This window comes from Diprion similis, chromosome 4, assembly GCF_021155765.1.
Source record: "Diprion similis isolate iyDipSimi1 chromosome 4, iyDipSimi1.1, whole genome shotgun sequence".
Lineage (NCBI taxonomy): Eukaryota > Metazoa > Arthropoda > Insecta > Hymenoptera > Diprionidae > Diprion > Diprion similis.
In genome coordinates this window covers 17,613,279-17,636,790 of record NC_060108.1, presented here as the reverse complement: position 1 = coordinate 17,636,790, position 23,512 = coordinate 17,613,279, and the positions used below count along the sequence as shown (strand labels likewise).

The 23,512-nt window shown below is 36.3% G+C and overlaps 1 protein-coding gene across 6 annotated transcripts; it reads left to right on the top strand.

The window, feature by feature from the left end:
* Positions 1-3,342: 3,342 nt before the first annotated feature.
* Positions 3,343-14,689, top strand: LOC124405712 (ATP-dependent 6-phosphofructokinase). 6 transcript variants are annotated; one of them, XM_046880842.1, is made up of 17 exons: positions 3,343-3,475; positions 4,757-4,883; positions 5,146-5,297; positions 5,400-5,589; positions 6,463-6,673; positions 6,741-6,849; positions 8,570-8,758; positions 8,830-9,020; positions 9,403-9,478; positions 9,702-9,728; positions 9,852-9,872; positions 10,264-10,365; positions 10,430-10,636; positions 10,763-10,915; positions 11,052-11,376; positions 11,476-11,698; positions 11,782-14,689. In XM_046880842.1, the coding sequence occupies exons 2-17, from the start codon at positions 4,787-4,789 to the stop codon at positions 11,924-11,926; spliced, it is 2,418 nt and encodes an 805-aa protein (XP_046736798.1). In that variant the 5' UTR covers positions 3,343-3,475; positions 4,757-4,786; the 3' UTR covers positions 11,927-14,689. The 6 variants fall into 6 exon arrangements, with proteins under 6 accessions (XP_046736798.1, XP_046736800.1, XP_046736799.1 ...); XM_046880844.1 differs by lacking the exon at positions 6,741-6,849 and adding an exon at positions 7,590-7,698 and having other exon boundaries at positions 3,344-3,475; positions 9,855-9,872; XM_046880843.1 differs by lacking the exon at positions 6,741-6,849 and adding an exon at positions 7,590-7,698 and having other exon boundaries at positions 3,344-3,475.
* Positions 14,690-23,512: the final 8,823 nt, after the last annotated feature.

Here is a 23,512-nt window from a genome sequence, read left to right as displayed (position 1 = left end):
ATTTCACTTTTTTTTTATAGCTGTATCTGTAAAAGTATGAAGAAAACTTGTACCTAGCGGTTTGAAAATGGGCAATGTCGGATAGTGTATTAAATATTTAACAATTAATGGTGAAGATTTGAGTAAAGGTAAAAAAGACATGCATAATATTTCTTGAATAAAACATTCATGCATCCGTTGTCACGAAAAAGAAAAAAAAACATAAGTAATAATAATCTTGTAACTGGTTTCGAAAGATATCTATTTTTTCGTATATATATATATATATATATATATATGTATATATATATAAATTACAGATACGAGTAATTGATATATACGTTTTGGGTAAACGTGTTGCTGTCGTGTTGGTATTTTCGATGTATCGGTGTCTGTTGCAACAAACAAACAAACCAGAAACCAAACAATCATACAGATATAACGACTCGTTATTGATCATGAACTGAATCTAGATCCTGATCGTGTTCGCGTTCCACACATTGCATCGTACCAATCGTAACAATGATTATTGTCCTTACCAATCAATGGATCCAAAATAATATGCTAATTGTCACTTACATACGCGAAACACATATTTTTTTCGCCATGATTATTTTTTTTCCTTGTCGCTGATATATTTGTTGCTCAATGGAATGCGAGAGTTTTATAAGCAATCAGGGTCCACTGGGTGAAAATGAGGTACCAAATAATGGGCATAAGTATAATGGTTTTATCAATTTTTAACCCTCGTTGACCTAATATCGCTCAGTAGACCCTAATATTTGTATTTACCTTCCGCTCCTCGTCCCTACTTCCCAATTATTGTTACCAATACCAGTTTCATTGTCTTGATAAAACACTTTTACCTACACTCATTATACTCATTTTATGTCTACGTACTTTGATTTGGAAGTTTTCCAATGGCAATTTTACACGTCTTTCTTCTTCATGTCTTTTTTCCTCCTTTTCGGACTTCTTTTTCTTTTACCTGTTTTTCGGAATGCTTGAATTTCAAGTATTTGATCGACAAACTTTTTAATCATTTGAATGGGAGCCAGAAAAGCTATCGCGTCAAATTAATCACTGATCGGTGTATGTTGTAACTTCTTAGCTGCTTCCCCTCATCCAACAATTTCCACCGTCCTCTTATTCAAAAAAGAAAAAACAAAGAGAAAACATACAGCAAACTCCTCCGATTAGAAAACTATAATATTAATAATATTATTATTAATAATAATAATAATTAACTATTATTATTAATTAACACACCATTTTTACCTACTTCACCACTACCCCTTCCCCCACCCCCGCCCCAACCCCCTCCAACCACCACGCCACCCTCGACGCCACGACTCTTTGTCCTGAATTACGTTGTTCTATTTGTATTTATCATCATCCATCGTAATTGTAAATTATAATTATTATAAACGTTTACACGAAATAATAAATTCTGATAAAATGTCTGAAAAAACCATACCAAGTGCTACTATATTGCTTTCGAGCCGTTATCTTTCTTACCATCATTGCAGGTTACATGAATCATTAGTAAAGATGAATTTTTTACAGCTGCGAAACTTGTAACAGAATATAACTCGATGAAAGTAACAGAAAAATGTATCATTATACATTTTCAAATCAAGTCTAAACACTATTTTAATCTTCGTTTTTGTTTATTTTCGCGAATTCAAAATTATTGAAAAATTTTCAGGTTGCTCGAATTGAATATGTGTATGCGATTGGGAACTAGTGAGACTAGTAAACAAAAAAAAAATTGTAATTTTTTCATATTACCTTTTTATTGTTTTAATAATTAAATAAGTGTCGACAATTGCTTTTCAATACTTTTGGTCACACTTTCTTCCACGGTCTGCACTTACCTATATAAATTAGTCTTCATTCTACTATTTATTTATTAAATTCTTATATTCATCTCTATACCAATTGCTTCATTTACTTCTATTCTCGTTCAATGTATTCGACTAGGTGTTAGAAATTTAATCAGTGTGTTCAATACTCAACTCAAAACAAGATGAAACAATTCTACCATCGAGTGACATGAAGAGACAATTTCCACAATCAACTGGTAATTTAAATAAAACTTATTTATTTTATTGATGAGTATATATACGTATGCATGTTTCAAATAGCAATTTATACGGTATAGTCATTCTTACATTTGAGAGTGCCTAGCGATTCACAGAACCTGAAAGTCAGGGAATTTCCTCGCTTCAGATCACGTTCTCCGATGTTAATTTCCCGCTTTCTATAGTTACAAGTTTACCGGTGACGAATTTCATGACATTGAATTTTCTCGTGTCCCGCTATTTACTTTCGCCGCTGTACACCATCCGTAATGGAATCAAGCTACTGCTATTGATTATTATTTCCTAATTTTTAATATTATTATTTAACGTCGAAATACATCAAGGCTGGCGGTCTAGTTAACGCAAAGAAAATTTACTTTTTCTGCAATGATATCCCATGATAAAATATAGATCTCGATTCTGAAGAGCAGAAAATTGTAACATTTCGGGAGATTCAACCTTCCCTAAATACTGCACGATAGTTATATATTTGTAGTAATTTTGGGCCTAATCTGCCCTTTCTAGCCCAGATTTCACCTACCCAACGAAAGATGTACGGGTTTACGTGTAGTGATCAGTCCCAGCTCCGAAGTACACGTGTCATAGGGCACGTGCTGCTGAGAGAACAACGGGGAGATCACGTAGCTATCTTTTACTTCACCCCCCATCTCGAATCCCTAAATTCACGCCAGATTTAGGCTTCCCGACTGATGCAAGGATGATTTTAGTTGGCAAAAGGCGAATCTCATGTGATCCCCTGTTAAAACATTTTTATTTTATTCTTGTATCTTACATACAACCAATGGAGGGCGAATAAGTGAGTCACGCTTCAAGGTGACCTCTTGCATGAAAGTCTGAGACGCGATTTCGTCAGAGATTGCAATATTCCAAGAAGTTGAGTACTTGCAGTGATTCACGTATAGGAATTGATTTTTTTAGTTCTTGATTTACGATTGACGATGAGCTACAGGGTTCGCGGTCGGTTCAAATCTTCAGAACGTTTTTCATTCGAGGTACTGTAAACAACGCGTGAATTTGTTTGACAAATACTGGCAATAAAGTAAAAATGAAACCTCTGTTCATACAAATATACTGACGAACTGTTAATAAAATATCTTAACAGGGGAATGACTTCAAATTCAAAATGCTGGATTGTTAAATTTTCCGCCAACGTCACACTGCTGCAATTGGCCGACAAGCGGTTCCGTAGCGCCGTCTATTTTAAATTTTGAAAAGTCGTCTGCTATTCGCGTATCCGCATAGTGGGGGTCCGGGGTTGTGCGCGGCCCTCTAAGGTCACCTTGAAACGTCCAAACGTCGTGCAGGTGACTTCTGACAGCCGCCCGTGTGGAGTGGAAGCATCTTTTATCGGCGAACGAGCATAAACATTCTGAAGTAGGAGTTCAAGTTCAGTGAGTATTCGGACTTATTAATTTTTTTTTTATACCCTCACGAGTTTCCAATTCAGTAGTGGCAATAAAATCCCAATTTTTCTCCTCTTATTGCGTTGAGTGTCTAATCGTACATCATTGGAACTTTGTAAGATCGTTGTTCTCTTGTTTTTGCGCACATTTCTCCGGTAGTCGATCTTCATTTGATCTAATTTCAGTGGGAACTGTGTATGGCGATATAAATGTAGAGTAACATGTCAAAATTCAATTATAGTTAATTCAATCAGATTAATCCGAGGTTATATCAATCATTAACGTTCAAAATCACGATTTTTTAAATTAGCGTAGTTTTTACGATTCATGAAACGCCAGTCTAACTCCTCGTTTGAAGATCAGCACAAAAGCATAAAGTATTATGAAAATACGCCAAATTTCCAAAATGAATCTTGTAACGATGATACATGTAAAAATGACCACGTTGACTGTCAAAAGAATAATCACAAATATAATGAAGAGAAAAAAACTTTCTGTAAGGCTAACGTCGAAGATCAAAATATCCTAAGCGATGAAAAAGATCATGGGACTACATCGAAATATAACAGTCAGTCTGCACTAATTAGGAAAGCTGCAAAGCAATTAACCTTGACTGCTGCAAAGGCATATATATATATATATATATACATTTAATATTGTCTACCTTTAATATTGTCATTTTGTTTTTCAAATTATCAAGACTGCCCCAAGTAACTCGTTTTTGAGAAAAACATCCAGCTTATGTCACGTGTGACTATCTATTTCATACCGTGAGAAATTCTTGGATTACTTATGATTTTTGTTTTCATATCATTTTATTCCAATATCCATTACTTAGTTTCCATGGATTTCTTTTCTGCATTACGGAGGTTACACCGATGTATGGTTCGATGATTGGGATGATAAAATAGAGGTGAAAGAATTGGATTTATTACATAATTCTCAAAAGGCACATTCCATACGCAGTGTGAAATAATCGAAATATCTCAATCACGAGATCCCGATTACCAGATCTCAATTAATAATAGTATTATGAATGCCAATAGATTGTAGATGTACCATGTGGAAAACATCCTTGCATGTTAAGGGAGAAAATAAACTGGATGAATGCAAAAAAAAAGGCAGGTCATTGTGTTACATGTGGTAGAAATCTACCTCTAAAATAACCAATTTGAATGATCTGTTTACTTAGATATTATCACGAGTATGTATTCTCAACAAGGTTGTTGCTTTAATAGATTAATTAACAGAGTTATTTTTCTCTATCAGTTACAGCCGGTTTGCGAAGTATATTTACACATGATGGAGGAAGAGCTGGCAGCACAGAAGTTTATCAAACCCGGTAGCCATAAAGGCAAGGGTATCGCAGTCTTCACTAGTGGTGGAGATTCGCAAGGTATAAAATGCAACATATAATAAATATGTCATGAAGTATATTGAAAATGATTGGGGTCAGAAACTTGTTCTTCTCAATGAAAAAGTTTGGTCATTGTTTTAGTTTTTTGACCAAAAAAATCATCATCCCACTAAAGTAGTTTAATCGTTGACTCGAGAAATCATAAAAAAGTTTCTATTAATTAGCATGAAAAAGTGCTTAACTATTTTTAAGTATAATTTGGTGATTTTCATCATATAGGCATGTCTTAAACCTTTTACAGGTATGAATGCGGCTGTGCGTGCGGTAGTACGAATGAGTATTTACTTGGGCTGCAAAGTATTCTTTATCAAGGAAGGCTATCAAGGTATGGTAGATGGAGGAGACAATATCGTTGAAGCAACGTGGTCATCTGTATCCTGCATTATTCACAAGGTGTGTTGTGGTCAAGGATAAAACACACTCATAAAATTTATGATTTGCACTCAAAGTCATAAAGCTTGGAGCAAGAGTTAAGATATTCTCAATTTGTTCTAGGGTGGAACTGTGATTGGATCAGCTCGATGCATGGATTTCAAAGAGCGTGCCGGACGGCGCAAGGCTGCCAAGAACTTGGTAGCTCGTGGAATTACTAATTTGGTTGTCATCGGTGGTGACGGTTCTTTGACGGGAGCGAATTTGTTCAAGGAAGAATGGCCAGAACTACTGAAAGAGCTCACCGAAGCTGGTACATAGATTTTAGTTTGCATCATTTCAAGTAATCAATGAATCAGATCCCTACAAAAACAGTAACGAAAAATTAAGAATTTCTTCAAGATTAAAAAGAGCCAGCACAAAAATTGCCCATTTTGGGGTCTGCGCGAATTTTTCTGAAACAAGGGCCAAATGATATCTTATGATACTCTCATACTCAAGAACAATTTTTAGCCTGAGTATACGAATGCTTCCATAGTTATGGGGGAGCAAAGTTGTCAAAGTTCCATATATTTGGTAATAGTCTTACAAAAAACGAAATTTTTTTTAGATTTGGACGAGCGACCGTGATATTCCCATGTATTTTTCAATGCTGAATCCGAATCTCGTAATAAAAATATCTATAAACCCCATAAATAATTCATTAAAGTCGAAACGTCCCCCAAAATAGGGTATGGCTTTAGCATCGAAAAATACGTGCAAATATCCTGGCTGTTGCCGAAAATCTGAAATTTTTTTTTTGTGGGATTGTGCTACCGAATATATTAAAATTTAACAACTTTGCCCCCCCATATTTTCGGAAGCATTCGTATACTCAGGCTAAAATTTTTTCCATAGTATTAGGGTATCATTAAGTATCATTTGGCCCTTGTTTTGGAAAAATTGGTGCACACCCCAAAATGTGGAAAAAGTAGTACCCTTGTTTTGTGCAGGATCTTTTCAAAGTATTTTATTAACTCTTCAGTTCACTGCTAAGTTTCAGTTATTCTATTTTAATAGTGAGAGAAAAAGTAACAAAATCGTCGCAGACATCCGAGGTTTGAAAATGATTTCCAGAATTAGGGTCGCTCTATGGAAAAACTTATTATATTTTATTAACATATCAATTTTATTTGAATTTTCGAAGGTGAGATAACCCTTGAGCAAAGAGACAAATACCAACATCTTCATATTGCTGGAATGGTGGGATCAATCGACAATGATTTTTGTGGAACTGATATGACTATTGGAACAGACTCTGCTTTGCACCGTATTATAGAAAGTATAGATGCTATTGTTAGTACTGCCTATTCTCATCAGCGCACGTTTATCATGGAAGTAATGGGTCGTCACTGTGGGTAAGTCCTACCTACTTGATTTATATTGAAAATTTTATGATTTTGAACGAGTTTTGATATTGGTTAGGTACCTGGCTATTGTTGGAGCTCTAGCCTCCGAGGCCGACTATGTATTCTTCCCAGAAAGTCCACCCCCTGCAGACTGGCCTGAAAAACTTTGTAGAAAGTTGGAACAGGCACGTTACATAAATTTTATCAAAATTTTTTCAACCAACACATTACAAGTGTTTTGTACCACTAACTCAGCCTGATCTAACGAACGTTTGATGTCCTCGTGTTTCAAGTTATTGCTATGTATTTTGAAAAAAATAATCATTGTCCTTCTTGTTTAGCTTCAGGAATTTAAGTTACAAGGCATAATTATATCATAGTTATATATGTTGCGCAAAATTATTCTCCAAATCAGACTTGGGAGAAGATAAAATATAAATACGTACAAAACACGTATCAAATTATGTTTGTAAGACGAACTCGTACGTTTGTCTGTATCTAAATACCTATTGCTTTCGCGTGAATATTGTTCAGCTCAACTAATTAAAAATCACAAAAGCCCCAAGAGATTAGTTTGCTTTAACGTAAGTTAGTTCATACCTGGAATACTTTCATTTCATTACAAATATCTATAGTCCACAAAAACAAAACCTTAAAATATTTCACCCTGGCCTAGTGCCTAGTATTAGTCGTAGGAGTCACAATGCGCAGTAAAGCAAGAAAACCGAATGACAACCATATCACTGTTAACGGTACGTTTCGATAAAATTCTGTCAGGTCAGCAATTTATCTGCAAATTTTATTTGCTCAATATAATCATATCACAAAAATTGAGGAAAATAATACAAAGGATTAATTTGCCTCAAAATATCTGTATTTCTACATTATATTACTTCATGCGGGATCTGACAATGAAATATTACAGTTACCTAGCTCTGGTGGCAGCCATGGCCTCCGAAGCAGACTTTGTCTTCATGCCAGAATGGCCACCCGAACAAGATTGGCCTAACAAGCTCTGCAAAAAGTTATTGCAGGTGTGATTATAAAATTCTTACATGGTGAATGATTATTTGAAAATTACGATATTGTACATTTTATTACTATTTCTATGGTTTCTTTTCTCATCTGTCGTTGATGGACACGTATCACTTGTGAATATCTAAACAGCCGGAATTGGAGCAAAATACATGGGAAATAAAACTTTCGAATACCTTGCTACTTCTTAGCTTTCTTTTGATATTCATGCTTCCACTGTATATTTTTAACTCACAATCAAGTTGAATGCACATCGTATCTTAAAATAATAGATAGTTTTGAAGAAAACGAAACATCACATTTCGTTTTATAATGTATTGTATGTTCTTCCTCCATCTTACGCTCAGCTCCACCACTTCCATTTAATTTTCCTATTTTCTCTTGCTCCAATAATTGTAAGCTTGTCATTTTTTTTTTTTCACACATTTGCTCTTGCTTCTACTATTCCATCGAGCGTTACTGTGTTCCAATGCAATAAGTGTCTTGTCTGTTTTTAAAGATAAAAATACCAAACACAATCGGATTTATTGCAGTTTTACTTCATTACATTCCGGATTAATTTGATCAATTTTTATTCCATTAACATTTGTCCAACTTGAGATTTAAGCTGCTTATCAAAGCTATGCTACCACTATTTATACATACTTATATGTCATACACATTATGTACATCGGTACGAATTGTATCGACGCAAATGTAACACATTAACGTTCAGCTAATAAAAATAATATGCTATTTGATTGGAGTTTAGTGACTCTGGTATCATATTTTTGTAGTAAGTACAAAAATAAATTTTATTTAATAGATTCCGAGCTGAATAATTCTGCAATGCATCATTAACAATTTGAAATCTACTTCAATCTCATTTAGGAGCGTCTCACTGGACAGCGTCTAAACATCATTATAGTCGCAGAGGGTGCAGTTGACAGGAATGGGGACCCGATTACTGCTGAGAAAGTGCACAAAGTCGTTGTGGATAAACTCCATCAAGATACACGAATAACTGTTTTAGGCCATGTCCAAAGAGGAGGAAATCCATCAGCTTTTGACAGAGTTTTGGTGCGAATTCTTTTACTTCTGATCATACTTCCCGAAAGCTTAGTTCTTATAATGCTTCTTCATATTTTCAGGGATGTAGGATGGGTGCTGAAGCTGTCATGGCTCTCATGGAGGCAGAAGGGGACACAGAAGCCTGCGTAGTCACTCTGGACGGTAATCAAGCTGTGCGTCTTCCTTTGATGGAATGCGTACGTCGTACTAAGGCAGTGTCTCAGGCAATGGCTGAAAAGAATTGGGATCTAGCTGTTCAACTACGTGGAAAGTTAGTCTTACAAATGCTCTGTGGTAGATTTTGAAAAGTTTGGCTATTTATAAATTATAGAGCAGATATACTGAGTAAAGACAGGTACTCACTGGTGAATTTTGTCACTGTGACAAAAAAATTCTTCACATGCTTTCTATAGAAACCTATAACATTGCGCTCACTATGGTGATATAACAATCAAAGCACGTGAAAATTTTAGTAGTTATTTACACAATACATAGTTATTTACATAGTTATTTACATAAATTACAGTAGTTATCAGTGAGCGCCTACTCCAACTTTTTCAAAAGCCAACTTACTTCTGCAGTTGAAAGAAAAAGTTCATATGTAACGTTATATCAGTTACACAACTTTATTTATACGCATAATCTGATTTCAGAGGATTTGCTCGCAACTTGGAAACCTATAAAATGTTAACCCGTTTGAAGGCCCCTGCTGAACCAGCTTTGGGAAAAGTAAGACTAGATATTATAACCGTTTAGACTAAATTTTCAACGTATATTTAGAACGCGATTATATAGGGTGATTTAGAGAGAATGGATCGAATTTGAAGGGTAGATTTCTTATGAAAGTTTTTCTGAGAATGAAGCACATTGTTTGCTTGCAGTGGTTACTACGTAGGATTGAGTACATTGATGAAATAAACTATATTTAAATATATTTGTAACGCTGCTTTAGGATAATGAAGGCCCCACCTTAACAAAGGTAATTTTAAACTTCAACCCTAAGTTTCACGCACGATCATGCATCGCTTGATAAATTAGAATTCGTTGCGTGACTTGAATCAATCTATAAACATTACCTGTCTTCTTCTATTTCATTTCATAGCAGAACACTATGTGGGGGCAAGTAAGTCTTAAATAAATGTCGAAATATTAATCCTAAGCATTTGCCTCTGGACCAAAAAATTTCGTCATTCATAATATATTGATATAAATTTTATATTGTCATTTCTCATCCTGCATGGCATGTTACAAATTGTCTATATATAGGTAATATGTAAACTTACAATTATTCTTAATTCTTGCTTTTAAATTTTTCTTGAAATAGTTTTTCTCAATACACAGAATTTTTTTATTGCACTGCAAGTATAAACTACCCACAAATATTTTACCTCTATTCCTATTCATTTAATTGTTTCGTTACAGAATTCAATACCATATTCAAATAATGACTACTAAAAGCACATTGCATGGTTCCTAAAAGTCTTCATATTTTTAACACAAACATTTATTTACAGGATCATTACACTCTAGCTGTGATGCATGTTGGTTCTCCGTCATGCGGCATGAATGCCGCTGTGAGATCTTTTGTTAGAAACTGCATTTATCGTGGAGATAAGGTATGTAAATATACTTCTTCGCCATTGCAATTCTACAGTCGCATCTGCAATAAAAATTTTACAGGTTTACGGAATATGTGATGGTGTCCCGGGATTTATCGCTGGCAAACTTAAATTGATGGACTGGCCATCAGTCACAGGCTGGGTAGCACAGGGTGGTGCGTATCTAGGTACCAAAAGAGCCCCTCCAAAGGAAGATCAATTATCTCAAATTGCTCAGAGACTGAAGGAATTCGGAATTCAAGCACTGTTAATAATTGGTGGATTTGAGGTATGTTTTCTTAAACTGCAAGTCTGAATGGTATGATTATTGTCAAATGTCGTTTGTAAAATTGAATTCAAACAAATGATTTTGATCACTGTTCTCATTCTCCCCTTTTTTTTTGTTTTCTTTCAGGGCTACCAAACAGCATTGACATTCTGCGATGCTCGAGATAAGTTCGACGAATTTAAGATTCCCATCGCCATGATACCTGCAACCATCAGCAACAACGTACCAGGTACCGAATTCTCGCTTGGTTGTGATACTGCACTCAATGAGATAACAGAGGTATGTTGACAAAGTATTTAGATATACCAAATCACATCTATTTTTTTGTCCTTTTTTATTGCATATGCTTTTGATGTTAATTTTCTAACATCGTTGAAGGAACTTGTACAAGTTTAGTTGTTCATTCAACTTCCAGATCTGTGACCGTATTCGTCAATCGGCACAAGGCACAAAGCGGCGAGTGTTCATAATTGAAACAATGGGTGGTTATTGCGGATATCTAGCAACGGTAGCTGGGTTGGCAGGTGGTGCTGATGCTGCATACATATTCGAAGAGAAATTTAATATCAAAGATTTAAATCAGGACGTTATTGCTATGGCAGCAAAGATGTCTGAGGGTGTTCAGAGAGGATTGATTCTTAGAAACGAAAGTGCCAATTTAAATTACAACACGGACTTTATGCAGAGATTATTTAGTGAGGAGGGAAAGGGATTATTCAGTTGCAGATCAAACATCATTGGTTCGTAGAGTCCTAAGAAATCTATAAGTTGACGTTATTTCCTAGTTTGTTTTATCTCATCGGGCTACTGTCAACTGTACATTGACTCTCTGAAAATAGGACATATGCAACAAGGAGGTTCGCCGACTCCTTTTGATCGCAATTTGGGCACTAAGATGGGATCTAAAGCTGTCGAATGGTTCACTGAACAGTTGAAGAAGCACAGTACTGCCGATGGAAAAGTTAATGCAGTTGCTCCAGATACAGCAGTGATGCTGGGAATCGTAAGACGTCAATACAGATACACACCGTTTCTAGAATTGAAAGAAGTTACCGACTTTGAGTGAGTAAATTTAAATATTTAGTGTTTTGCATAATAATTACGCATCTTCTTAATGATTATTATTTATTCGTTTACTTATTTAGACACCGTATCCCTACTTATCAATGGTGGATGAAGTTACGCCCATTATTGAAAGTCTTAGCTAAACATGAGTCAACCTATCAAGAAGAAGGTCTATATATAACGGTTGAAGACATGGACTTGGCTGTTGATGAACCAATCCTGTAAATACGCCGTTTTCAAAATTTATTATGAGGTAAATGTGACTCCAGGAACTTGGCTAGGAGCTGCGTGTGCGCAATTAAAGCTTAGATTAGGTGCTCATAACTAGGTATCCGGTAGTTTACTACCTTTATCGTAAGTTTGATGTTATTTTCTGAATAATGTCAACAAAAATGACACTAATTATAAAAGACAGCTTGAAATAAGTCCCTAAAATTTGGAATGAACAGTCCATATTCAAAAAAATCAACTGTCATATTTCTTCCTACATAAACAGCTTAAAACAGGGCGTGATTTTGATCAATTTGTCGTAAATCAAATTTTCGTCCGTCAGATCGTTCAAGTTGTGCTTCATGCTACTAACTCATTATTACACTGGAATTATTTATAGCGACTAATCACATCATAGCGGTCATTTGAACATTAGAGTAGTTTCTTACATATAACATATTTAATCCTTCGTCTGCACACCTCTGCCACGACCTGTCGACTGAATATGGGATCAATCTGACCGCAGATAATATTCGACTTTGAATATCTTAGTAACTACGCACTTCTCAAAAAAATAAGGTGGCGATATATTTTGAAGTCAGTTGAATAAACTTTATGTATGTGCAGTAAGATTTGCAAGACTAAAAAATGTAACCATTGGAAAACGTGCCTGAAGTCGACCTCACCTCTCAGTGCTATTCAGCTGCAAAGAACAATTTGGGGTCAAAATGATCCCATGTGCAGACAAAGGGTTAACGTTAGTAAGATACATTTTGGCGATAAAGCATAGTAATTAGTGTACTAAAAATAACTTACAAGCATTATTCTGAATATTAGCTTTTGTTCGCTTCTCAATACGCATTCGGTAACACGCAAAACGGTACATTTGATTTAATTACGTCACATTATTGATGCAATCTCACTAACAAAAAATGACAAAGTTAGATACTGCCTCTTGAAAAACATACAATTTTGTGTGCGTATATATTGTTATCGTCTTTTAACTATCATCACACAGATAGTTAGTATCACGATTTTTAATGGTATCTATATGTGAGATGGTTAATACTGTAATTAAAATCCTGCAGAATAGGATTGAAAAGAATCTACTTATTACTTTAAGAAATTCATTCAAAATACAAGTTTATTCTCAGGTAAGAATATGATAGGTACAAATGCAGTACCTGAACAGCAGAAGGTAAGTTATAAAGTAGGAATTGAAACACAAATTCGAATAACGAAAACTACCGAATGTGGTTATTAAATGAATGTTGTATACGTAAGTGTATGAAATATATATTCGGCCAAAATCAGACTACAGTATTAATATGACTATTGTCATTATTATTACATTACTTCTTTACTACAATTCGCGATCAGAAAATTGGCAATTATTATCAGAATGAAGCAAATGAATTCGGAGTGATTATTTCTTTTGCTATATAAATAAATTAATCTACTTTAGATATGAATTGGGATGAATTGAATCAATCAGAATGTAAAAATAAAAAACTATTCGAAAAAAGACTTTTTAGATCGTAATGGTACTATTGTGAATTGAAATTTTCTCGACTAACTTTGTGGTCTATTATTCTGGTATAGGATTAAAGGTAAGGGGAAAAAATTCGTATGGCACTTTTAAGTTGGGGAAGAAATTTGTATCATTCTGTTTAGCATTATTAAAAGCTATCGAAAGCTATTTGGAAAATACACTCGTCTACCTCAATAGATAATTCGTAATCGTAGTTGACTATGCAGATAAAGTCGACTCGAATCGCGTCGGTTGCATGTGATGTATGAAAAAAAATAATTAATTAAAAAATTCGCTAAAATTTAAGGCTTACGACCACAAAGAGGTACTTAGAATTAATTCATTTTCATTGCGATAAAAATTGCATAAAATTGAAAACTAAATTATTACCAAAAATGAGACTGCATGGGATGATAACGGGTTTGAGAATGTGATGGAAAATTATTCACGAATGAAATCATGCGTGTATAAACTCGCATAAATTATTTTTCTTTGTTAATTCTATTCAGCTATTTACATCATATATCTTTGATTTATATATCAAACTGTCGTTAGAAAATTCTTCGAATAGCTTTGAAGATTTGAAGACTAGAAGAGGCAAATGAATCTTTTTAAGAGTGGTTGTCATTTTGCATTATCCGTTTTCAATGTACCGTTGACAAAATACAAAAGCCAAAATCCATACTCATTGTATCAGAGAAGAATGATGCATAACAACAAAAGATCTTATAACCAGACAGAAAACAATGAGTAAAGTGCAATAAATAGTTGCTATTATCACAATAATAAAAGCTGGTCGCTAAAGTAACATGAGAACTCTAAAAGAAACCAACAAAATGTAGTTAATTTATTCGTATACATATACAAGTATACCTAAACATTTACAGGTATAAATATACTATTAATTTGAACATGTATTATACATACAAAAAATATCAATCATTGTTCAATAATGAGTCAACATAACACTAAAGATGATATACCTATATAAGAAACAAATTGGCAATTGAAGATTTATTCACAAAACCGTGAAGTAATTTCTTTTTCATACGTAAATTAGGTATCACTATCTTGCACCGTGAATTTGTATAATAATCCTATAAGAACATTGAAAAAGTTCAGATAAAACGTGGGAGATATGTGTTTATCGAATACATGTTATCAATCTAAAAATTTAGCAATCGTTGTATACTGATTCAGGTATTATGTGAGCACAACTTACAAAAGTATATCACAGTGTTGACAAACAAAAAACTATTTATAAAGCATATGTACACGACAATATAAAGTTTCTAGTTCTGTTACATAATATATATATGGATGAATGTTATTGATATATACCAATGACATGAAATCATTCATCACTAGGATGTATAAAATGATCCAAATTGATTTTGTATCTTTGACACAGTTTTACCCAACATTATTTAATGCAAATAATCAAAGTTTTGTTCTTATACAAACCACGAAGTATTATTTGTCAATATCTAAACTCAATATTAATTATTTTTCGTTAATATTTGAATGAAGAAATTTAAATTTATTTTATTTTTTAAGAAAGTATATTTTTGGCTCATCGTTGATCGATAACTACATGTAAATATTTACACATATACATATACGTATAATGTTACTATAGAATGATAGTATTATTTCATCATTCTGTCATTTCATTTTCGTGTTGAACATTTCTTAAGTTATTTTCATGCTTCTACAAATTCTATCACATATGCTATATTATACTGAACATGTACACGATCATCAATCAATAGTCTATTTTAATTGTGGATATTGTATCTTATTTGATGTAAAATAGAAATATCTGCTTATAATAATGTTACAACGTAATTGTTGTCAAATAAATGATGTCTTACCCTGCTTATGTAAAACTTTTGATTGAGACCATAGTGAAAAGCTAATTCCGCAGGAAACAAGTTGGATACAAAAAGACACATTGCAGTAGGCTGAATGTATGTACGTGGAGAAATGAAACGATACATATGTGGTATCGCCTTAATTATTCGTCCAGAGACATCATTTTTTATTTTTGGTACCCAAGTTGATTTATTGATACTGCGGTCTCTTGCACAATCTGAAGAGGGAAAATTCTACTGTTCAACGCGGAATAATGTATTTTATCGTTATTCTAAGATTATTTATAAACGCCAACTGTGCTTCGTTACCTCGGTTATTTATACCTTGTAAGTAAGTATTCTTATACAAAAATAATTTGGCCGCTGAACGGTTCGTGTTTTCATCGTATTTCTCCGGTTGTTAGTTCTACAATGTTCGGAATAACTTTTTAAATTCTTTGGGGTACACTTAGTCTGAACTGGGTAATTCGAATAGATTCTCAAAAGTGAAATATTTTTGATCGAAAATAGCAACGAAATAAAAGTATAACTCATTTGGATTTTTTCGGTCGGAATTGAGTGAATTTCAGGAGCTCTAGTGTTCATTCAGTAATGTACTATGAGCAGTTGCGTGCGGTCCGAATACACTGCGAGCAACGGATCAAGGTTTACCGTCGGACAACGAAAGGTATTTCCTTCGTAATTTCTCTCTAGTGATCAAACGCTCTTTTTGATGTGTTTTCTGAGTTCCTGGGGGGCGAATTACTCTAGAGATGGTCATATGAATCGAATCTGAGACAAGAAATTTTCGGCTCCGAAAATGACCAAAAAAGTAAGGGTGACCCCTTTGGATGTTTAGCGGAAATTTCGAGGACTATGAAAAGTGCTGCAGTCAATTCTTTGAGGCACTATTCCGACGTAATTTTTCGAGAGGAATCGATTAAACTCATTCCCAATACGCTGCGAGCGATAGCTGAAAAGTTACGGCCGAAAAACCAGTGATTTGCATCGTCATTTCTCTGCTGCTGGGCCTACGCTCTTTTTGATGTGTTTTCTGAGTTCCTGGGGGTCGAAATACTCGGGGGATGGTCATACCAATCGATTCCGAGACGAGAAATTTTCGACTCCAAAAATGACCAAAAAAGTAAGGCTAACCCCTTTGGATTTTTGGCGAAAATTTCGACGACTTTGAAAAGTGCTGCAATTAATTCTTTAAGGCACTATTTCGACGTAATTTTGCAAAAGAAATCGATTAGGCGCAGTCCCAATACGCTGCGAGCAACGGATCAAAAGTTACAGCCGAAAAACTGCAGATTTCCATCGTCATTTCTTTGCTGTTGGTCCTACGCTTTTTTTAATGTGTTTTTTGAGTTCCTGGGGTTCCAATTAGCCAAGAAACGGTCATACAAATCAATTCGGAGACCAGAAATTTTCGGCTCCAAAAATGACTGAAAAAGTAAGGCTAACCCCTTTGGATTTTTGGCAAAAATTTCGACGACTTTGGAAAGTGCTGCGATTGATTCTTTAGGGCACTATTTCGATGTAATTTTGCGAGAGAAATCGATTGAGCGCAGTCCCAATACGCTGCGAGCAACGGATCAAAAGTTACAGCCGAAAAACTGCAGATTTCCATCGTCATTTCTGTGCTGTTGGTCCTACGCTTTTTTGAATGTGTTTTTTGAGTTCCTGGGGTTCCAATTAGCCTAGAATCGGTCATACAAATTAATTCGGAGACCAGAAATTTTCGACTCCAATAATGACTAAAAAAGTAAGGCTAACCCCTTTGGATTTTTGTCGAAAATTTCGACGACTCTGAAAAGTGCTGCAATTAATTCATTAGGGCACTATTTCGACGTAATTTTGCGAGAGAAATCGATTGAGCGCAGTCCCAATACGCTGCGAGCAACGGATCAAAAGTTACAGCCAAAAAACTGCAGATTCTCATCGTCATTTCTCTGCTGTTTGTCCTACGCTTTTTTGAATGTGTTTTTTGAGTTCCTGGGGTCCCAATTAGCCAAGAAACGGTCATACAAATCAATTCAGAGACCAAAACTTTTCGGTTTAAAAAATGACTCAAAAAGTAAGGCTAACCCCTTTGGATTTTTGGCGAAAATTTCGACGACTTTGAAAAGTGCTGCGATCAATTCTTTAGGGCACTATTTCGACGTAATTTTGCGAGAGAAATCGATTGAGCGCAGTCCCAATACGCTGCGAGCAACGGATCAAAAGTTACAGCCAAAAAACTGCAGATTCTCATCGTCATTTCTCTGCTGTTTGTCCTACGCTTTTTTGAATGTGTTTTTTGAGTTCCTGGGGTTCCAATTAGCTAAGAAACGGTCATACAAATCAATTCGGAGACCAGAAATTTTCGGCTCCAAAAATGACTAAAAAAGTGAGGCTAACCCCTTTGGATTTTTGGCGAAAATTTCGACGACTTTGAAAAGTGCTGCAATTAATTCTTTAGGGCACTATTTCGACGTAATTTTGCGAGAGAAATCGATTGAGCGCAGTCCCAATACGCTGCGAGCAACGGATCAAAAGTTACAGCCAAAAAACTGCAGATTCTCATCGTCATTTCTCTGCTGTTTGTCCTACGCTTTTTTAAATGTGTTTCTTGAGTTCCTGGGGTTCCAATTAGCCAAGAAACGGTCATACAAATCAATTCGGAGACCAGAAATTTTCGGCTCCAAAAATGACTAAAAAAGTAAGGCTAACCCCTTTGGATTTTTGGCGAAAATTTCGACGACTTTGAAAAGTGCTGCACCTAATTCTTTAGGGCACTATTTCGACGTAATTTTGCGAGAGAAATCGATTGAGCGCAGTCCCAATACGCTGCGAGCAACGGATCAAAAGTTACAGCCAAAAAACTGCAGATTCTCATCGTCATTTCTCTGCTGTTTGTCCTACGCTTTTTTGAATGTGTTTTTTGAGTTCCTGGGGTTCCAATTGGCCAAGAAACGGTCATACAAATCAATTCGGGGACCAAAAATTTTCGGCTCAAAAAATGACTCAAAAAGTAAGGCTAACCCCTTTGGATTTTTGGCGGAAATTTCGACGACTTTGAAAAGTGCTGCGATTAATTCTTTAGGGCACTATTTCGACGTAATTTTGCGAGAGAAATCGATTGAGCGCAGTCCCAATACGCTGCGAGCAACGGATCAAAAGTTACAGCCAAAAAACTGCAGATTCTTATCGTCATTTCTCTGCTGTTTGTCCTACGCTTTTTTGAGTTCGTTTTTTGAGTTCCTGGGGTTCCAATTAGCCAAGAAACGGTCATACAAATCAACTCGGGGACCAAAAATTTTCGGCTCAAAAAATGACTCAAAAAGTAAGGCTAACCCCTTTGGATTTTTGGCGAAAATTTCGACGACTTTGAAAAGTGCTGCAATTAATTCTTTAGGGCACTATTTCGACGTAATTTTGCGAGAGAAATCGATTGAGCGCAGTCCCAATACGCTGCGAGCAACGGATCAAAAGTTACAGCCAAAAAACTGCAGATTCTTATCGTCATTTCTCTGCTGTTTGTCCTACGCTTTTTTGAGTTCGTTTTTTGAGTTCCTGGGGTTCCAATTAGCCAAGAAACGGTCATACAAATCAACTCGGGGACCAAAAATTTTCGGCTCAAAAAATGACTCAAAAAGTAAGGCTAACCCCTTTGGATTTTTGGCGAAAATTTCGACGACTTTGAAAAGTGCTGCAATTAATTCTTTAGGGCACTATTTCGACGTAATTTTGCGAGAGAAATCGATTGAGCGCAGTCCCAATACGCTGCGAGCAACGGATCAAAAGTTACAGCCAAAAAACTGCAGATTCTCATCGTCATTTCTCTGCTGTTTGTCCTACGCTTTTTTAAATGTGTTTCTTGAGTTCCTGGGGTTCCAATTAGCCAAGAAACGGTCATACAAATCAATTCGGAGACCAGAAATTTTCGGCTCCAAAAATGACTAAAAAAGTAAGGCTAACCCCTTTGGATTTTTGGCGAAAATTTCGACGACTTTGGAAAGTGCTGCGATTATTTCTTTAGGGCACTATTTCGACGTAATTTTGCGAGAGAAATCGATTGAGCGCAGTCCCAATACGCTGCGAGCAACGGATCAAAAGTTACAGCCAAAAAACTGCAGATTCTTATCGTCATTTCTCTGCTGTTTGTCCTACGCTTTTTTGAGTTCGTTTTTTGAGTTCCTGGGGTTCCAATTAGCCAAGAAACGGTCATACAAATCAACTCGGGGACCAAAAATTTTCGGTTTAAAAAATGATCCAAAAAGTAAGGCTAACCCCTTTGGATTTTTGGCGAAAATTTCGACGACTTTGAAAAGTGCTGCAATTAATTCTTTAGGGCACTATTTCGACGTAATTTTGCGAGAGAAATCGATTGAGCGCAGTCCCAATACGCTGCGAGCAACGGATCAAAAGTTACAGCCAAAAAACTGCAGATTCTCATCGTCATTTCTCTGCTGTTTGTCCTACGCTTTTTTGAATGTGTTTTTTGAGTTCCTGGGGTCCCAATTAGCCAAGAAACGGTCATACAAATCAACTCGGAGACCAAAAATTTTCGGCTCAAAAAATGACTCAAAAAGTAAGGCTAACCCCTTTGGATTTTTGGCGAAAATTTCGACGACTTTGAAAAGTGCTGCAATTAATTCTTGAGGGCACTATTTCGACGTAATTTTGCGAGAGAAATCGATTGAGCGCAGTCCCAATACGCTGCGAGCAACGGATCAAAAGTTACAGCCAAAAAACTGCAGATTCTTATCGTCATTTCTCTGCTGTTTGTCCTACGCTTTTTTGAGTTCGTTTTTTGAGTTCCTGGGGTTCCAATTAGCCAAGAAACGGTCATACAAATCAACTCGGGGACCAAAAATTTTCGGCTCAAAAAATGACTCAAAAAGTAAGGCTAACCCCTTTGGATTTTTGGCGAAAATTTCGACGACTTTGGAAAGTGCTGCAATTAATTCTTTAGGGCACTATTTCGACGTAATTTTGCGAGAGAAATCGATTGAGCGCAGTCCCAATACGCTGCGAGCAACGGATCAAAAGTTACAGCCAAAAAACTGCAGATTCTCATCGTCGTTTCTCTGCTGTTTGTCCTACGCTTTTTTGAATGTGTTTTTTGAGTTCCTGGGGTTCCAATTAGCCAAGAAACGGTCATACAAATCAATTCGGGGACCAAAAATTTTCGTCTCAAAAAATGACTCAAAAAGTAAGGCTAACCCCTTTGGATTTTTGGCGAAAATTTCGACGACTTTGAAAAGTGCTGCAATTAATTCTTTAGGGCACTATTTCGACGTAATTTTGCGAGAGAAATCGATTGAGCGCAGTCCCAATACGCTGCGAGCAACGGATCAAAAGTTACAGCCAAAAAACTGCAGATTCTTATCGTCATTTCTCTGCTGTTTGTCCTACGCTTTTTTGAGTTCGTTTTTTGAGTTCCTGGGGTTCCAATTAGCCAAGAAACGGTCATACAAAATCAATTCGGAGACCAGAAATTTTCGGCTCCGAAAATGACTAAAAAAGTAAGGCTAACCCCTTTGGATTTTTGGCAAAAATTTCGACGACTTTGAAAAGTGCTGCGATCAAATCTTTAGGGCACTATTTCGACGTAATTTTGCGAGAGAAATCGATTGAGCGCAGTCCCAATACGCTGCGAGCAACGGATCAAAAGTTACAGCCAAAAAACTGCAGATTCTTATCGTCATTTCTCTGCTGTTTGTCCTACGCTTTTTTGAGTTCGTTTTTTGAGTTCCTGGGGTTCCAATTAGCCAAGAAACGGTCATACAAATCAACTCGGGGACCAAAAATTTTCGGCTCAAAAAATGACTCAAAAAGTAAGGCTAACCCCTTTGGATTTTTGGCGAAAATTTCGACGACTTTGAAAAGTGCTGCAATTAATTCTTTAGGGCACTATTTTGACGTAATTTTGCGAGAGAAATCGATTGAGCGCAGTCCCAATACGCTGCGAGCAACGGATCAAAAGTTACAGCCAAAAAACTGCAGATTCTCATCGTCATTTCTCTGCTGTTTGTCCTACGCTTTTTTAAATGTGTTTTTTGAGTTCCTGGGAATCCAATTAGCCAAGAAACGGTCATACAAATCAATTCGGAGACCAGAAATTTTCGGCTCCAAAAATGACTAAAAAAGTAAGGCTAACCCCTTTGGATTTTTGGCGAAAATTTCGACGACTTTGAAAAGTGCTGCACCTAATTCTTTAGGGCACTATTTCGACGTAATTTTGCGAGAGAAATCGATTGAGCGCAGTCCCAATACGCTGCGAGCAACGGATCAAAAGTTACAGCCAAAAAACTGCAGATTCTTATCGTCATTTCTCTGCTGTTTGTCCTACGCTTTTTTGAGTTCGTTTTTTGAGTTCCTGGGGTTCCAATTAGCCAAGAAACGGTCATACAAATCAACTCGGGGACCAAAAATTTTCGGCTCAAAAAATGACTCAAAAAGTAAGGCTAACCCCTTTGGATTTTTGGCGAAAATTTCGACGACTTTGAAAAGTGCTGCAATTAATTCTTTAGGGCACTATTTCGACGTAATTTTGCGAGAGAAATCGATTGAGCGCAGTCCCAATACGCTGCGAGCAACGGATCAAAAGTTACAGCCAAAAAACTGCAGATTCTCATCGTCATTTCTCTGCTGTTTGTCCTACGCTTTTTTAAATGTGTTTTTTGAGTTCCTGGGAATCCAATTAGCCAAGAAACGGTCATACAAATCAATTCGGAGACCAGAAATTTTCGGCTCCAAAAATGACTAAAAAAGTAAGGCTAACCCCTTTGGATTTTTGGCGAAAATTTCGACGACTTTGAAAAGTGCTGCACCTAATTCTTTAGGGCACTATTTCGACGTAATTTTGCGAGAGAAATCGATTGAGCGCAGTCCCAATACGCTGCGAGCAACGGATCAAAAGTTACAGCCAAAAAACTGCAGATTCTCATCGTCATTTCTCTGCTGTTTGTCCTACGCTTTTTTGAATGTGTTTTTTGAGTTCCTGGGGTTCCAATTGGCCAAGAAACGGTCATACAAATCAATTCGGGGACCAAAAATTTTCGGCTCAAAAAATGACTCAAAAAGTAAGGCTAACCCCTTTGGATTTTTGGCGGAAATTTCGACGACTTTGAAAAGTGCTGCGATTAATTCTTTAGGGCACTATTTCGACGTAATTTTGCGAGAGAAATCGATTGAGCGCAGTCCCAATACGCTGCGAGCAACGGATCAAAAGTTACAGCCAAAAAACTGCAGATTCTCATCGTCATTTCTCTGCTGTTTGTCCTACGCTTTTTTGAATGTGTTTTTTGAGTTCCTGGGGTCCCAATTAGCCAAGAAACGGTCATACAAATCAATTCGGAGACCAGAAATTTTCGGCTCCAAAAATGACTAAAAAAGTAAGGCTAACCCCTTTGGATTTTTGGCGAAAATTTCGACGACTTTGAAAAGTGCTGCAATTAATTCTTTAGGGCACTATTTCGACGTAATTTTGCGAGAGAAATCGATTGAGCGCAGTCCCAATACGCTGCGAGCAACGGATCAAAAGTTACAGCCAAAAAACTGCAGATTCCCATCGTCATTTCTCTGCTGTTTGTCCCACGCTTTTTTGAATGTGTTTCTAGAGTTCCTGGGATTCCAATTAGCCAAGAAACGGTCATACAAAATCAATTCGGAGACCAGAAATTTTCGGCTCCAAAAATGACTAAAAAAGTAAGGCTAACCCCTTTGGATTTTTGGCAAAAATTTCGACGACTTTGAAAAGTGCTGCGATTAATTCTTTAGGGCACTATTTCGACGTAATTTTGCGAGAGAAATCGATTAAGCGCAGTCCCAATACGCTGCGAGCAACGGATCAAAAGTTACAGCCAAAAAACTGCAGATTCTCATCGTCATTTCTCTGCTGTTTGTCCTACGCTTTTTTGAATGTGTTTTTTGAGTTCCTGGGGTTCCAATTAGCCAAGAAACGGTCATACAAATCAATTCGGGGACCAAAAATTTTCGTCTCAAAAAATGACTCAAAAAGTAAGGCTAACCCCTTTGGATTTTTGGCGAAAATTTCGACGACTTTGAAAAGTGCTGCAATTAATTCTTTAGGGCACTATTTCGACGTAATTTTGCGAGAGAAATCGATTGAGCGCAGTCCCAATACGCTGCGAGCAACGGATCAAAAGTTACAGCCAAAAAACTGCAGATTCTCATCGTCATTTCTCTGCTGTTTGTCCTACGCTT